The sequence below is a fragment of the Aphelocoma coerulescens genome, chromosome 8, assembly GCF_041296385.1.
Source record: "Aphelocoma coerulescens isolate FSJ_1873_10779 chromosome 8, UR_Acoe_1.0, whole genome shotgun sequence".
Classification (NCBI taxonomy): Eukaryota; Metazoa; Chordata; class Aves; order Passeriformes; family Corvidae; genus Aphelocoma; species Aphelocoma coerulescens.
Window position 1 is genome coordinate 30,930,838 of NC_091022.1, and position 16,279 is coordinate 30,947,116.

General features: G+C 49.6%; 1 protein-coding gene and 1 long non-coding RNA gene across 7 annotated transcripts in view; both read right to left on the bottom strand.

The window, feature by feature from the left end:
* DOCK7 (dedicator of cytokinesis 7) overlaps positions 1-8,537 on the bottom strand; it is a 93,462-nt gene extending 84,925 nt beyond the window's left edge. For 4 of the 6 annotated variants that reach the window (XM_069023572.1, XM_069023570.1, XM_069023576.1 and 1 more), the window contains exon 1: positions 8,420-8,531. In XM_069023572.1, coding sequence (XP_068879673.1) covers positions 8,420-8,457 — 38 coding nt within the window. In that variant the 5' untranslated portion in view covers positions 8,458-8,531. Of the gene's footprint in view, positions 1-8,419 lie in introns of all 6 variants that reach the window. The other 2 variants (XM_069023571.1, XM_069023573.1) reach the window with 2 other exon arrangements.
* A 3,313-nt stretch (positions 8,538-11,850) lies between these two features.
* LOC138113922 (uncharacterized) lies at positions 11,851-16,249 on the bottom strand. Its single transcript, XR_011152392.1, has 3 exons — positions 16,159-16,249; positions 15,655-15,827; positions 11,851-14,336 (listed from the first exon to the last, which is right to left on the bottom strand). It is a non-coding gene; the product is annotated as an uncharacterized lncRNA (long non-coding RNA).
* Positions 16,250-16,279: the final 30 nt, after the last annotated feature.

The window sequence follows — 16,279 nt, forward strand, 5'->3', positions numbered from 1 at the left end:
ACACATTTTTAACAGCAATTAATTTTTTTTCTCCTGTTGTGAACTGCTCTTCTGTGCACATCTGTGGCAATAAAATGCACGTGACCCCATGCACAAATTAACTTGTTCCCAGCAGGCTCTTCCAAGGAAAGCTCTTCTCCAAAGTTCTCCTCACCCTTCAGCAGTTCCTGGTCACACAGCTGCTCCTGTACTCTGCATTTTCATTTTGGGGGTTTGCAATCCCAGTCAGACAAAGGACCAGGAAACAAACGACTGGGTCAGAACAAAAAGGTGTTTCCCTTTCCACGTAGGAAAGGTAAAGGTGGGATGACAGTGACAAGGAGAGGAAACACTGGCACAATGCCATGTGTCTCTGCCAGAGAGAAATTCCACCACGGGGTAATTTTCTCACCAGGAATGGAAAACACAGAACAGCCCTTCCATGCCTGGAGGGTGACAGCTGTGACCCTCCAGGGTTTTCTGTTTTGGCTAAAGAGCCACATTGTCACTGCTAAGGCTGAAAACACAACAGGTAGGTAAAGCCACCAGGAGGGGGAAGGAAGAGCATGGCAGAGAGGGAAATGCTGATGGCCAGGGACTGTCTAAACAAAGCCATGGGTCCAGCCCTACCACAGCCATCCACAGCTCTCCATCCTGTATCCCAGCAGGAAGCTGCAGCTCCTCTCAGCAGGGATAGCCAAACTTCAGAGTAGGGTGGAAATGGTTTTGTTCCAAAGGTAAACCAAAAACCCAGATTCCTTCCACAAACAAACAGTTTTGCTGAAAAGCTGCTGTGTACCCCTGGCCTACAGGACCTCACCAACATGAATGCTCCTCTCTAGGAGTCAACACCCAATTTATTAGTGACAAACCCACCCCAAGTGTCATTCACCACATCACAGCACTGCTGGCAGCTCTGGCTCCCAGAGCAAATTCCCAGCTCCAAGGAGACACTAACCAGCCCCTAAGGTAGATGAAGAGGCTGCAAGGACAGGGGTGGCTTTTTTCTGCTCCATCAGTGATCCTTGAGCATCCTCATGGCTAAGAGACTCCTGATCTCACCAGGGGGACTGTGCTGTGTATCAGCACGAGCTGCTAGAATCCTGCCAAGGAGATGGTTAAACCTGCCCTGAGCTAAACCTGGACATCAGGATGGGCTCCTGGCTTTGGGACTGCTGGTGGGCAGGAATGAAGGCAGCTGGAGGCAACTGCTGTCAGTGGAAGAGAAGGGAACTCTAAGAGGGAACTGGCTGGGACAATTGAGGCTACCATGGAGAGCAGATGTTTCCTCAGGCCAGAGGATGGACGTAAGATTAGCTAGAGGAAGCATCATTTTGTCTTTTTTAAAAAGTAGACTGCAGGAGGAAAAAAAATAAAGTTTTATGTATTCTATCTGCAAGAAGTCATTTCCTTCATGTTTGCCTTTATCCACAGGAGCTGATGTTTTCACTTCTGGAGGGTGGCTTCTGGAAGAAGACCAAGCAGCTCCTGCTGGGGACAGGGAACATCCAGGAAAAGCCCTCTCCCTGCTCCCACCACGTGTGCACACAGACACCCGTGAGAGCAAACCATGCATGCTGCCTGCTTTCATAAGGAAATTTGGAATGGATTAAAACGGCTGCTTGGCATGGAGAACACACCATGCATCTGTGGCTGAGGACTGAGAAGCTTATCCCCAGGATGCAGACGGGCTCTGCCTTAAACCAGGCTCTCACTCTGTGTGTTTTTTGTCACTCCTGATGAGGCACAGAGCCCTGGCAGGAAAAATCAGAGCCCAGCACAACACAGGAAAGACTAAAAACCCTTCCCCATTTTCTAGAGGCATTGTTTCCAGATGGGAAGTACAGCCAGAGAAGGGAACCTGTCCTCAGCTGTGCCTGGCTCCTCCTGAATCCGTGGATCCTCAGGAACCAGAGGCACCTCCATGGTCCAACAGGGGAAGAAGGGTGGTGCCACAAAAGGGTGGCACTGATCAGCTGTGTTGCTGCTCCATTAATACCTCACTGGATATTGAAAATTCCCCAAAATTCCCCCAAAGCCCAACCACAGAAAGTCAGAACCTCCAATGGGTTTCACCAAGAAATCACCAGTACTCTCAAGTCTGAAGCACTCCTGCCTCTCCAGCTTTCACAAGCACCCATCAAAACTCTCCCCATGTGAAGTAAATACTGTCTGAACCTCAGAATTCCTGACTGGAGTCTGCAGGAGTTACTGCTATTCTTTCCAAGCCTGCAGTCCATCACAGCTCAGGCTGACTCCTTCCTGTATCCCTGCTTTGCAGAGGTTCTGGACACCACTTCCCTACTGGAAAGCATCCTGCCTCTGACACTTAGAAACCATCTCCTAAGGTAACCTCATCTCCAAATGTATTTACAGGTGATCTAGCCCATCTGGGTTTGTGGCAGCAGGATCAGGCTCAACAGCCCTCTCCCACTCCTTTCTACCTGCCAGGTATCCCCTCCCAGCCTTTGGGCTCCCTTGATCACCCAATGGCTTTTCTAGAGCTGCTCCAGTTGGGAATCCCATCTTTTAGCAGATGTGCTTCATCCCGATCACTCCCTCCAGAGAAGGAGTGGGACCTTTGGAGAGCCCAATGAGTATTTCCCCATTGAGATAACACCTCAGCTTAGTACTTTTAGGGCTGCTTCCTCACTGTTTCCTCACAGAGGTTCCCAGTTTCCCTACAACAAATAAGACCTGGTCTAGTGGAAGTGTCCCTGCCCACGGGATGAGCTTTAAGGTCCCTTCCAACCCAAACCATTCCACCACTCTGTGAACACACTTGCCTTCTCCTCCTCCTGCATTCCCAAAGGCTGTTTGTCCATGACAAACTGTTCACGACCAGCAGTTCATGTTACACTATAACCCTGAACACCAGTTCTAACCTAAAGCAACGCTGGGGTTACACCAAACCCTATCAGAAAAGAGAAATAAATATTCTCCAAATGTAAAAAAAAAAAAATTAATTTGGTAGAGCTGAAGAGCCATTAAAGCTTTGATAATTAAAAGGACAAATAAAAAACTGCCTCTTTAATAACTTATCTAACATTCAACACGTAACCTGGGAACCTCAGGCAAACATTCCAGTTAATTACAGCCCACAGCCTCATGAACGTCTGTGTTTAAAGTACATCTTCCCCAGTCACTTCCTTTCTGACCTTCTTCACTGGTTAATTATTGTGTGTGCATGTGGTTCACACAGAAAAAGGAAAAAAAAAAAAAAAACACACAAAGAAGAGGAAGAAAATTCCCCTTGGAACTGGCTCCTAAAGCAAAACAAAACTGGTCATTCTCAAAGTACTCCAAGCTGCAAATAACAAAATGAAACCATTTGTTTGCACTCCCAGGGTTCTTTACTACACAAAAAATAATTTCTGTTTCTATGTGCCCTGCCTGGTCAACCCCAAAAACTGTTCCTTTTTTTTTTTTAACATTTTTTTTAGCTTAAGCAGCGAACTGGAAATATCAGTTCTTCTTTTTGCCTTCCCAAAAAAAGACTCCACAAGTCATGCCTGGTGATGCCAAGCAAGGTTAGGAACTCTCCCTTTTCCCAGCAAAGGTGGGTCAGGACAGCCTCGGGTGATGTGAGGAAGCCTCTCTTTTCCACAGCCCTATCCACTGGGAAAGGACAAGGTAAATTGCTTCTCCCCATCCTGCTAATTACAGAACTGTTCCTCCTGCCTGTTCTTCACCCTGGGTGTCACGTGCAGGGACTCTACACCAAGGGAGCCTCTGAGAAAGGCAGCCTGGCACAGTGAGGCATCTGCAGCCCCAGCAAAGCTGCCTGTTCTCCCTCAGAGAGAGAAAACTGCATTTACACATCATTTACTTCTTCAAGTGAAAGCATCACCCTCTGTTCAGCCAGCACGGGCTGGAGGCATCCATCCCACTGACTCACTGTGCTTGGATCTGAGTTCCCAAAGCCCAGTGGCACTGGCTGTGTGTGCCACCTCTGCAGAGAGAGGGCCTGGCCCTCTGTGCCCACGTGCTCCAGGCTGGGCTGTCCTGCCTGCAGCCCCATCCAGGTGTGAGTCACCATCCAGGGAAGCGTCCTGCTGGATGAGGGAACCTGCTCCAGGGATCCAGGGAGAGCTCTGGCCTGGAGCCACTCTGCCAGTTCAGCCCTGCACCCAGCCTTCCTCCTAAACCCCAGGTCCTGTTTCCTTCTGAGTGAACTCCTTCCCCTGGGAGTGAAATGGGTTTGATTTACAGCTGAGGAAATGCCCAGCCTGATCCCGACCACTGCAGGGTGCGTGTGGGTTCCTAAATTAACACAGATGAGCAACAACATGTTCCCTTTTTCCTCACCATTGATTAAAAGAGAAAACATCACACAACGCTGCCTGTGGTGTTCTTCTGATAATATTTGATTATTGAGGCTGAAACTTCACCCCTGAGCTGCAGTCGAGGGAACGAGCTCCCAGGACACCTGACTGTGGAAATCACCCCAGCAGCGGATCCTGCAGGAGAGCAAAGTCACACCTCACCCTAAAAACACCCAACCAAAGAAGGAAGCCTTGGCCAGAGATGCAGCTCTGTAGCACAGCCCTGGAGATGAAGTGTTGTCCCTGCCGTCTCCCTTGCTTGAAGCAGTCAGGGATTTTCTTGGGCTTCCCAGAGCGCTGCCAACTCCCACACGAGACATCCACAGAGGCTGAATAGGGACAGCCAATGGGACTTTTGGAGAGGATGGGAAAGGGATGCTCTGAAATTCCTGTTAAAAATCCTTTCAGTTATCCATGACAGTGTTTTGACAATGCAAATGGCAGCTGGATGTGGGAAGAGAATAAACTGTGATGAATATTCTGCTGTGACCACGTTTCTGGCCCAATTTGGTGCTCCTGGGAGCCAGTGACAGCTCTGCTATTGATTTCAGTGGGTGCAGGTTTCACACCATCCCTCTTTACCCTAGGGCTGGGCACAGGAGGCTGTCAGCCCCCCCTGACACATCCTTCAGGCAATGTAAAAAACACAAATGCAAATTCAGCCTTCCCAAGTCCCCGTTTTACAGCACCCCATCGCTGTAAAGGGAGCTGCAGCAGAAATAAGATGCTCTGAATGTAGTGAACACAAGTGTTTTCCCCTCAATTCAAATCCATAAAGACAAGCTGTGATTACTCCAGGAGTCCCATACAATGTAAGAGCCCTGGATGATGGGGAATTTCCAAGTCACTGAATGTCTGAAAGCAGGATCAGCCCCTGCTGAAGACCCCCCAGCCCTAGAGAGCAGCACCTCACAGGGTTCCTGTTCACATGGAGGCACCTGGGAAGGGGCTGGACCCACAAGGTGAAAACATTTTTCTCTGGACCCCATTGACAGCTGGGCACAGGAAAACTGAAAATTCTCAGCAAGAGAATGCAGAGCAGTGGTAAAAATGACACTGTGGGGTTTGTGTGAGGCTGATATGCACTGTAAAACAGAGGGCAAGGCAGGTGTGTTGTTCCAAGTCACAGGGAGCCTCTCTCATCATGGGAGCAGGAAAGGAAGATCAAAACTCTTTCCAAGCAAAGACACTTCCACGGTGATGGTCTGACTGAAGCAGCAGCTCTGAATTCCCCAGATAACCCAGCTTCAGGACAGTCCAAGAGCACTGACAAGGCCCTGAGTCAGGGGCTCACATGAAAGGCTACATGGGTTTATCCCTGTAATGTTTTTGCTGTGTGAGGTTTAAAGGGGGAGTTTTTCTTTCCTTCTGAACTCTAAAAAGCCTGCACACCTTTTCCTCTGCCTGCCCCAGGAAACACTGCAGTGCTGGGATACAACATGCTCCAGTTACTGGGGCATTCAGGAACTCAGAACTGACCTTTTTGGGGGGGGGGGTGTTTCCACATCCTGCTTCTTTGCCAAGCAGCCCCATATCCAGAAAATGTACTGGGATAACACAACTGGGAACATGAACTGGACACAGGTGGCACTGGAGTTCCTCTGCTTCTACACTGAGATGGAAGCAACAGCCTCTGTGCCACTAGAGAAGCATCGTGATGCTGCAGAAGGATGTGATCCACTACAGTTTAATAAAAAATTTCCTAACAATATATCTCCAATTAAAAATTAGCAGCAATATCAGGCAAGATCTTATGTATTATTAATGCATTATAGTAAGTTTAACTCGGGAGTTTCTTCTGATGGAGTCAAGAAGAGTTAGTAAGTACCTGTGGTGGCCAAATTCTTGTTTAAATCCATCCCACAAAAATGCAGCAGGACCTAATCATGGAGATACCTTATAACATAGTCTTAAAAGATATTTTGAAATTGCTGGGCAATTACTGATAGCCTCTGCCCAACATTTAAAGACTTGGAGGCAATGACCAGGCAGGGCATGGCACCGGCATTCTGCACATGCCCTTGAGAGGCATCACAGTGGCTGAAGAAAGCATAGCAGATAAATCAGAACTGTGGGACCACATCCCTGGGCTTTCCAAGAAACAGCTCAGCCCATCTCATGTTTGTTTTTAGTTTAGTTTAGTTTAGAACCTTGCAGCTGGGCTAAAGGATTGCCTTGGTGGATCTGAGTGACATCCATTTGAAGCCCGGGCTCTGAGGCAAGGCAAGAGCAGCATGGCTATTTCCTGTGAATAAGACAAATGCTACTTCTACCTCGGTGAGTCAGCCAAACCGGAGGGCAGAGTGTGAAAATGTGAGGGATCTATTCTTCTCGAAACAATGGAACTGGGGAGGGCTTCCAGCAGCCACCAGCACAGCTTTGGGATTTCTGTGCACCTCTTGCTCCAATCTCTCATCCCCTGAAACAGCAACATTCCCAGCAGCACGTTCTGTGCCAGCAGGAGAAGGGCAACAGCCCAGGCTGGGCATCCCCAGGTGCAACATTCTGCCCACAAGCTTTTGCCATCACGTGCACTGGATGTGCAGGCCACGAACCAGGAACATGAGATTTCTCAGAATATGACACTACAACATGGGAAACCCCAGAGAAAACACAATAATCTTCCAAGTGTAAAAGACAGCTGGACATGCAACAGCCCTGACCTCACTGCAAAGCACCTGGGTCCTTCCATAGGCACAGATGAACCCGACCTGCTTAAAGACCACCTCTACCCACACACACACACTGGGAAACACATGGAGAGGATCAGATTAGCCCAAAAGGTGCACAGAGGTGGCACATCTGTGCTACAACCCGATGAACCCTCTGCACCAGGCAGGAGCACTGAGCACCACAGTGGTCACCCCAGGGCCATTTTAGTTAACTTCCTGCTAGGGCTGCACAACTCTGACACTCCGACTCCTAGTGCTTGTCTCTCATGTGACTATTTCTATGACTACAATCAAGAAGCAGGAAAAACGGTCTGGCAGCAAATCCATCTCTCCCTATTCCTTGATCTGTCACATTAACCCCTGGCTAGTGCACATCAAAACGTGCAGAGAACCTGAAGGGAAGAGCAGTGCTTTCACCTGTTTCCAGATCATGAGTGGGGTAGGACTGATGTCACTCCTCCACCTCCTCTCCAGCCTTTTCCTTTGACCTCCTTTTTCTTTGTCCATGACCCTTCTCCATCACAGTTTCTCTAACTGCAACTATTTGTACCTACAGCTTCTCACTCAAAGGCATGAAAATGATACTCCTTTTGCTACTGTCCACAGCCTCCTGAACAGTTCTGGCAGAACTGATGGGTTCTCGCTTTCACTCCACTGCTGGTTACAGGTAGGAGAGGTACCACGGTCACCAAAGGTTACCTGGTCAGACCTGCAGACAGAAAAACTGTTCCTACCTGGAACCACACGCCTAACTCAGAATGTAAATCTGCAGAAACCTGCTACTGGCAGGTAAATTTCTATAAACGCTCCTCTTTAAAAAATAACAAAACTTTGAGAAATCCAAGGATGCTCAGCACCGCGAGCCTCACGTAGCTCTGCGCGTCCAAGGAGCGGTGCCCCCGCGAAGCAGCCCTGCTCACACACAAAAGGAAGGCGCTGGAAGGGAGCTCTCTCTCCATTTTCCAGCCGGGGGGAGGTGGGCGCTCCCCTCCCAGGTGCGGGGCCGGGGCAGCGCCGGGAGGCGGCCGGGGCAGGGCCGGCTCCGGCAGGAAAGCGCCGGGCCGCCCATTGTGCGGCGAGAGGGGCTGCACAAAGCGCCCGGCCGGCCTTTGTTCGCGGGAGCGGAATTCCACGGCTCTTTTCCTCCTCTTTCTCCCTCCCCCGCTTCCCCGCGGGAGCTCCCCCGGGGGAGCGGCCCCGCGCTCGGCGCCCGCCGCGCCCGCTCCGGGCCCTTTGTGGCGGGCGGGGGGGCCCGCGCAGCTCCGCGGCCGCGCTGGGCGGACCCTGCCCGGCGCCCCCGGAGGCCGGCAGGGCGCGGACGCCCGCGGGCCGCGCCGGGCCCGCTCGCCCCCGGGGCGCGGCAGCGGCGGAGCCCCCGCGGCCGGGCCCGCCCGTCCCCACGCGCGGTGCCGGTGCCGCCGCCAGCCCGGCCGCCCCCGGTACCTGCTGATCTTCTGGGCGAAGGCGCGGCGCTCGGCCATGGCCGCGCTGCGGGCTCCGCGCTGCCGGCCCGGGCAGCGCTCGGCCGCCGTAATGCTCCGCCGAGCCGCGCACTTGAGCGGCGCAGCTCCCACCCCCGGCGCTCGCCGCGCCCGCCGCCTCCTCCCCCTTCCCGCCAGGGGGCCGCTCCTCGCAGATATACGGCGGGGCGGGCGGCCGGCGGGGCGTGACCGCGGCCGGCCCGGTCCTGTCCCCATCCCTGTCCCCATCCCTGTCCCTGTCCCCATCCCTGTCCCCATCCCTGTCCCCATCCCTGTCCCCGTCCCCATCCCTGTCTCTATCTCTGTCCCCATCCCTGTCCCTGTTCCTATCCCTGTCCCCGTCCCTGTCCCCGTCCCCATCCCTGTCTCTGTCCCCATCTCTGTCCCCATCCCTGTCTCTATCTCTGTCCCCATCCCTGTCCCCGTCCCCATCCCTGTCCCTATCTCTGTCCCCATCCCTATCCCTGTCCCTGTCTCTATCTCTGTCCCCATCCCTGTCCCCGTCCCCATCCCTGTCCCTGTCTCTATCTCTGTCCCCATCCCTGTCCCCGTCCCTATCCCTGTCTCTATCTCTGTCCCCATCCCTGTCCCCGTCCCCATCCCTGTCCCCGTCCCCATCCCTGTCCCTGTCTCTATCTCTGTCCCCATCCCTGTCCCCGTCCCCATCCCTGTCTCTATCTCTGTCCCCATCCCTGTCCCCGTCCCCATCCCTGTCCCCGTCCCCATCCCTGTCCCTGTCTCTATCTCTGTCCCCATCCCTGTCCCCGTCCCCATCCCTGTCCCTGTCTCTATCTCTGTCCCCGTCCCCATCCCTATCCCTGTCTCTATCTCTGTCCCCATCCCTGTCCCCGTCCCCATCCCTATCCCTGTCCCCATCCCTGTCCCCATCCCTGTCTCTGTCTCTGCCCCCATCCCCATCCCCAGGGTCGTGACCCCCACCAGCCTCGGTTTCCCACGCCGAGCGCGTCCCGTCCCCGCCGCGGTGCCGCTTTATTCCCATGTGAAAACGGAGTGGTTGGGGTTGTTCTTGGCGCTGAAGGGGATCCGCCGGTGGTTTGGGGAAAAGGCTCCTCAGCATCGCTCCCCGGCCCTCAGCCCAAAACTGCTGCCAAAGTCACGTGTGTGCCGACCCCTCGAGCACCAGAATCTCAGGATCACTGGGGTTGGAAAAGCCCTCCAAGACCATCAAATCCAACCTGTGCCCAGTTCCCCCCCCCACCCCGACACCAGCCCAGAGCACTGAGTGCCACCTCCAGTCCCTCCTTGGACACCTCCAGGGGTGGGGACCCCAAACAGCCCTGGGCAGCTCCTTCCAATGTCTCATCACCCCTTCTGTGAAGGAATTCTTCCTCATGTCCCTCCTAAAGACCTCACTGAGTGTCATGGAATGGCCAGGGGTCCCTTGGCCACCTCATCCCTCTCCAACATGGCACTAGGACACACCACTGACCACCACAGCCCCACCTGCATGGACAAACTGGGCTCTCAGTCAATCCTGCCCCATATCACACCATCTTTTCCTTCAGAAAGGCTAAAAATTGTCCCTAACGATGATTCAGTGTCTTCAGAGGAAGACGGTACCATCCATCTTCCCATCCAAACATGCCATCACTACCAGTGTCTCCCACCATGTGATGGTTTGGGGGTTATCCTAATGGGAAGAGGAGGGAGTAGAAGGTGGGGAGTTGAAAAAAAAAATTACTGTTTTGCAACTTCAAAAAAAGACTGAGCCTAGGACACAATCTAGCAGATAACTCCAAGTCCCTGTTACCCGACATATGCTGTCCATTAATCCAAACCAGGGAACTATTAATAGTCATGCAGGAAGTGTCCAAAAGCAGGAGTGTTAATTCCCCCCACTCCATCTGTTTGCATTGTGTGAACGTTTCCCACACACTGAGGACACAAGTCCTTCCCCTCACAGGAGCCACTGATTTCCAGCTGTGTGGAATTCCTCTGCTTTGCTGTTTGCATGTGTTTACACAGGGAATGCCCCAAAATCTGCAAAGATCTCCGTGTGTGAGTGATCCCAGTGGATTTAATCAGGCTCTGTGCAGCCACCAAGTGAATCCCGTGTGGGTGAGGCTGTGCCCCACGACACAAAGGTGCTGTCATGTGGCACACACGTGCACACAGATGGAGATCCTGGGAAGCAAAGACCTATTGTAGGCACTGAGAAAGGGATGTTCTTCTCCAAGGGGGAGGGGAGGAAATATCCCACAAACGCCTGCCAAGACAAAAGACTTTTGCTCTGGAGTTGCTGCCTGCGTGTGGAATTGCACACCAGGGAAGTCCCTCACACAGTGTGAGTGGGATAAGCTACTGACCTCCTTACATCCATAGAAATTGTGGCTGCCCCATCTCTGGAAGTGTCCAAGGCCAGGTTGGACAGGGCTTGGAGCACCCTGGGACAGTGGAAGGTGTCCCTGCCCCTGGCAGAGGTGGAACTGGATGAGGTTTAAGGTTCCTTCCAACCCAAACCAGTCTGGGATTCTATGAGCAAAGTCTCACATATGAGTGTATGTGCTCACAAGAACAGACCAAAGCATCATGGACCACCTCTTTCCCCCTCTTTTTTCTTCCCAAAATGGCACCAATCTGGAATGCAGGAGGGCAAAATATTCCTGCCTAACTCAAACTCTGAGACCAAAACTGGGAATCCTGCAGTTCTGAAAGGGAAACTCTTCCTGCTGCCAGAGGGTGCAAAGAGCAGCCCAGCCCCAGCAGCCCTGACACACAGAGCACGGAGTATCCAAGGTCCACCAGAGACCTCTTGGATTTTAGGTTTCATTTTCCCCTCCTGTCAGTCATTACCACAGAGAAAGGACCTGGGTTAGGTTCTGGGCACTACTTGCTGAGTTTTGATGGCAGCTTTGCTTTTCCTTGACTTTTTCTGTAGCTGAGAGCTGGGCCAGAGGAGCTCCAGCCATCCTATCTGGGTATAAAATGGATCTCTATCAAACACAGCATATATTATGTTCTCACATCAGGAGGGCATTGCTTTGCAGATAAATAGGTTTTCTCAATATAGCTGGGTTAAATACGAGCAAAATCCCTCAATTAATAGTCAACACCCAATGAGTTTAAGAAAAACAGATTCCTCATCAGTTTTCAGATAGTGACAGCCCAGCAAAAGTCTACAAAGTCTGTGAGTTCAAACAGTAAGAGCTCACTGACATTGGCAGAAATGTACATGAGACCTTGTAAAAAAACCCAGAAGCTTCTGTAGATTGGCTCTAAATTTTGCAGTGCATGCAGCATTAACCAAGAGACGTCAAGGAAAAAGTGAAGAAATAAGAGGGGAAAAAATTGCAGGTTTTGACCATTATAAATTCAATAATGCCAAACACTAAAAGTCACGGTAACAACATGGGGGGGGGGGGGGTTGATGTGGTGGTGTCGTGGTGCTATTTGGGGTACTAAGGTGAGTGTAGCCCCTGACAGGCACAGTCACAACCCTTCTGTCTCTTGTTTCCTCATCCTAGAAGTGAATTAACGAAGGAAATGCTTGGTCTGAAGAAACAAACTCAAGCTTTGCAAAGAGGAGACTGTGACCAACCAGCTGGACAGAGAAACCTGTAACATAGAATTACAGTCTGCAAAAAAAATACTTTTTTAGGAACTAGCAGCGCTCCCTGATTCAGAAACAACTGTTGTGTGGCAAGTTTTGCCTGCAGCAGAAGATGGAACCATTTTCTTTTAATATAGGGTGAAATTGTATGTGACTCATGATGTACTTGGAGTGTTACACTGTTGTTGTTCGTGCCCATGTATCGTCCTCAAGGGTGCCTGGTATCTTAGAATGAGGGTGAAGACAAATCAGGAGTGGAAGGGCTGTGTACCTGCAATTAATACCTCCAGACAGCCCAAATTAATTTAAATTAATGTTTGAATAGAGGCTACATTTTCCTAGTAACCAATTTTAAACCTAGAACTTTACCAGCATGACAAGGATACTGAATAGTTACTCCTCTTTAACACACTGTAACTCCTCACCAGGTTTTAGGAAGCACAGAAGGAACCTGGCTTGTTCCACTCTGGATTCCAACAGAACACATCAGCCTTGGAGAGACATCACTGCCTCCAAAAAGGAGTCCATGGCCTGGACACGGGGCTGTCTCTTCCACTCTCACACTGAAAAGGGGGACTGAAGGAGCATTTTAATCAATTCACCAGGGTACCTGCCCATGAACTACCTGCATCCTTTAAAGCAAGTGGCTAAAATGCGCTTTTTTTTTAAAATTTAGAATGACTTCTACTGGACGATAATCAAATTTGGTAAATGCATCCTACAAATACAGATGGAACTCCTTGAGCCTGATAGATACAACCTTAAAAGATTAGGTCCTGCACAAGAAAATTCCCTTTGGATCACAGCCAGAAAACATTTGGACGAAAGTGAACTGATCCATGCCTTGCTTGTTAGCAGATTATTTACTCAGCCCAGGGCTTCCTTGTTCTCCTGACGTAAACTTCCTCGGGGCAAACGCAGGGAAAACATTTTCCACGGAAAACGCATCCAGCTAATTCCATAAACAAAGTAGTAAATAGGGACTGCAAATGCAGAGAGCCACCTCCTGGCAGCTGCGGGGAACGAGGAGCACTCGGCAAGGGCCAAATCCCTGCCTGTCTCAGCAAATGTTGAAATGCAAAGAACTCCACGTGTCACATAAACTGTGATTTTCTCTGGACACCTCTGGCAAGACAGAATGTGCTGTCGTTCTCAGTCTGGCCAGTGCCCAGATTCTGCTGGATTAATGAGAAACCAGGAGATTTAAGGATGAGTGAGGATTCTCTGAATGCTTGCAGCCTTCACTACATCCCTCACATCCCTGTTATTTCCTTCACAGACCCACAGAACTGTACCAGCCTTTCCAGAGCCTTCTTCCTATGGTGGTATTTGATGGCAGCTTCACTTCTGCTTTATTGTCTCCTGGCACATTTACTTTGAGATTTCTTCACTTCAAAAGGTGGGCTGCTGAAGTTAAATCCACTCAGAGAAGGACTCAAGTCTTCCCAACTGAGCTTCTGTGAATTCCTGCTCATAATTTCTGTAGTTTGTTTCTACCCCGAGCACAGCTCACAACCTCCCCCAGTTCAACACTCTATAAATGCCACTAATGTGTTTCATTTCCTCCTGCATAACTAAGATCTTACATTAAGGGTGGCTTGGGCACAGACTCTTCCAAGTATCCTACTGAAGCCTCCTCTTCCTTACCCTAATCCTGGGATAGAGGAAGGAAATCTGGTTTTGGTGGAACTGAGTGGTACAAGCAGAAGTTTGCTGGTTAATTTGGGGGAGACAACCATGTCAGAGCAATCCAGCTCCTGCTGCCCCCTTTCAGCCTCATTGCTGCCTGAAAGGATGCACAAATTCACACAGTCTGAATTCCCATGTTTCCCCCTTTTTCCTATTCTAGAGTCTCTTTTTACTTGAGCAGCTCCTCCTACAAAAACTGGAGGTATTTAACATCTCTGAGGTTCTGCAAACTTGAATGGCAGAGCAGATTCAAAACTTTCCAGAGGGAAACAGATCACAGATGGCTTACTTCCCTAGGAAATGAAACTAAAAATAAACGAGGAAAAATTCCCTTCTCTTGATCTCCTTGACCCAAGGTCTGCTCTCTTCAGACAACAGCGTTTGGGAAAGCATATTTGGCCAAATGTTTAATGAGCTTTTCTAAATATATTGTGGATTACTGATGATGGAACAGTGGTAGCAACAGGAGCAGAAGCTTCATTCCCCACTGCCCAGTGCTCTCTTACCCTTCTGCAGTGTTTGGTGGATAAATGTCGTGTATTTCCATAAATCAGAGAGTACCTCCTCTAATTTTTAGTCTTGCCACTGCCACTTGGTGTCTGCTACCCACCTGGTTCACCTATTCAAAAAAAGCAGAGACAAATGATATTTTCCATGAACACAGATTTTTAAAATCTCCTTACTACATTCAAATGGAGCTCAGAGATGGTTTCATGCCATTAATATGTTGAAAGTGTGAACTCTGTGACATTTGTTATAAGTCTATTGAACTCAGTTCTCTCCCACTCCCTCTGCAAACCTTTCCTACAGAAATAGGAACTGGTGGATGTGAAGAAAACTTTCTCTTTACAGACTGTTATTTATGGTTGCCTGCGTGGTTATTTGGCAATCAAAGCTTTGTTTTGTGGGGGAAAAAAAAGCAGAAAATAAGCATCTTCCTTCTCATAACCTGCCTGCCCAGGGGATTTACAGTGTATATCCAGATGGCACCTTGTGTGGCCTATCAATTCAGGGCATGGCTATTATATTTGAGAGCAGGAAGGTGAAGGCAACTAATTCCAGGCAGCAGAACAGCCATTGCCTTTGATCAGGTGGATAATTCTTTGTACAACATTTAGGATGATCCAAGCCCTGTCAGCTCCTCAGCTCTCCACCTTCGAGCCCCTACACAGACAAGCACATCCATCTCTGTCTTGGGGAATAAAAGCAAAGATAAAACTTTAAACAACTATTATTCCTAAAACAGATCATGAAATTCTGGAGGCAGGAGGCCCCTTTCTTTCTGCACTGACAGATCACCCACTGTCATGGGGCCATAGTTTCATGAGTTTACGCAAACAGCAACAGGGTTTTTATTTTTAAATCTCTTATCTTTATCTTGGAAGCAAAGGGCAAGCAGGGAGCTGAAAGGCAGGGAAGAATTAGAAAGGTGATCTGCTACATCCCCACTTCCAGCTAACAGCCAGACTTTTGGAACAAGATGTAGTCTGCACATTAAAACCTACAATCCTCTTTACTGATCAACCCTACCATGTGAAATATATCCATGAGGCTGCAGAAAAAAACCCTCCAGGAAATACACAAAGCATCTATTGTTGGCATTTGCACTGAAGCAAAATTTTAGATCATGTGCTGATTATAAAAAATTAAGCTCAGCCTGATCATCTCTGACCAGCAGAAGGCAGTAAAATCACAAAATGGAAACAAACCCCACATGACTTTGCTTCATGAAGCCAAAATTGGGCTGGTGAGTACCAGGGAAAGCAGGAATATCACCCTTCTTAGGATGTTGAGCAATAATGCCAGTTCCAGACAATTGAGAAATTCAACTCAATCCTCCACAAATCCTGCACTTTTTTTTTTAAGCCCTTGGCTCCTGATACAGCCAATGAGTATTTTTAAGCAGCTTAAGACAAACAGATTAATGAAGAACCTACTTTACACTTTTAGAAACCCCAAAAAATCCCTCAGGAGAGTGCGAGGAGATGCAGTGGTTTTGATAGAACTTTCAGAGAGGAAATAAAGCAGAGTTGAATCGGAACACACTCAGCTGGGTGTTCAGGCTGGAAATTGAAATCCTCAAGAGGTTGGAGATTTGGGAGGCGTTTTACTGTGGAGAAGTCAAAATACACAGAATTAAAAAACAAAACCAGAAACAAACAAACAAATAACGCCACAAAAAAACCCCAAGAACAAAACAAAAAACAAAAACAGAAAAAAAAAAGAAGGGAAAAAGCCAAAACCCCACCTAAACCAAAGAAAGATAAACCACACACAAAAAACCACACGCACAAAAAAAAAAACCACCCCCAAACAAAACCACAAAGAAAAAAAAAATCAAACAAAACCACACCCTCCCCCCCCCCCCCCAACAAAAAACAAAACAAAACAAAAAAAAAACCAAGCAAAGGGAGAAATGCTGTTGAAGGACAGCCGCAGACCCTGGGAAGGGACTGGGCTTTCTGCTCCCGCTCCTCTTCCCGAGATTTCGCTTCCAGCCGCAGCCCGGCCCCGCCGCCTCCCTCCATCCTCTTCCTCCCTCCTTCCCTTCTCTTCCTCCGC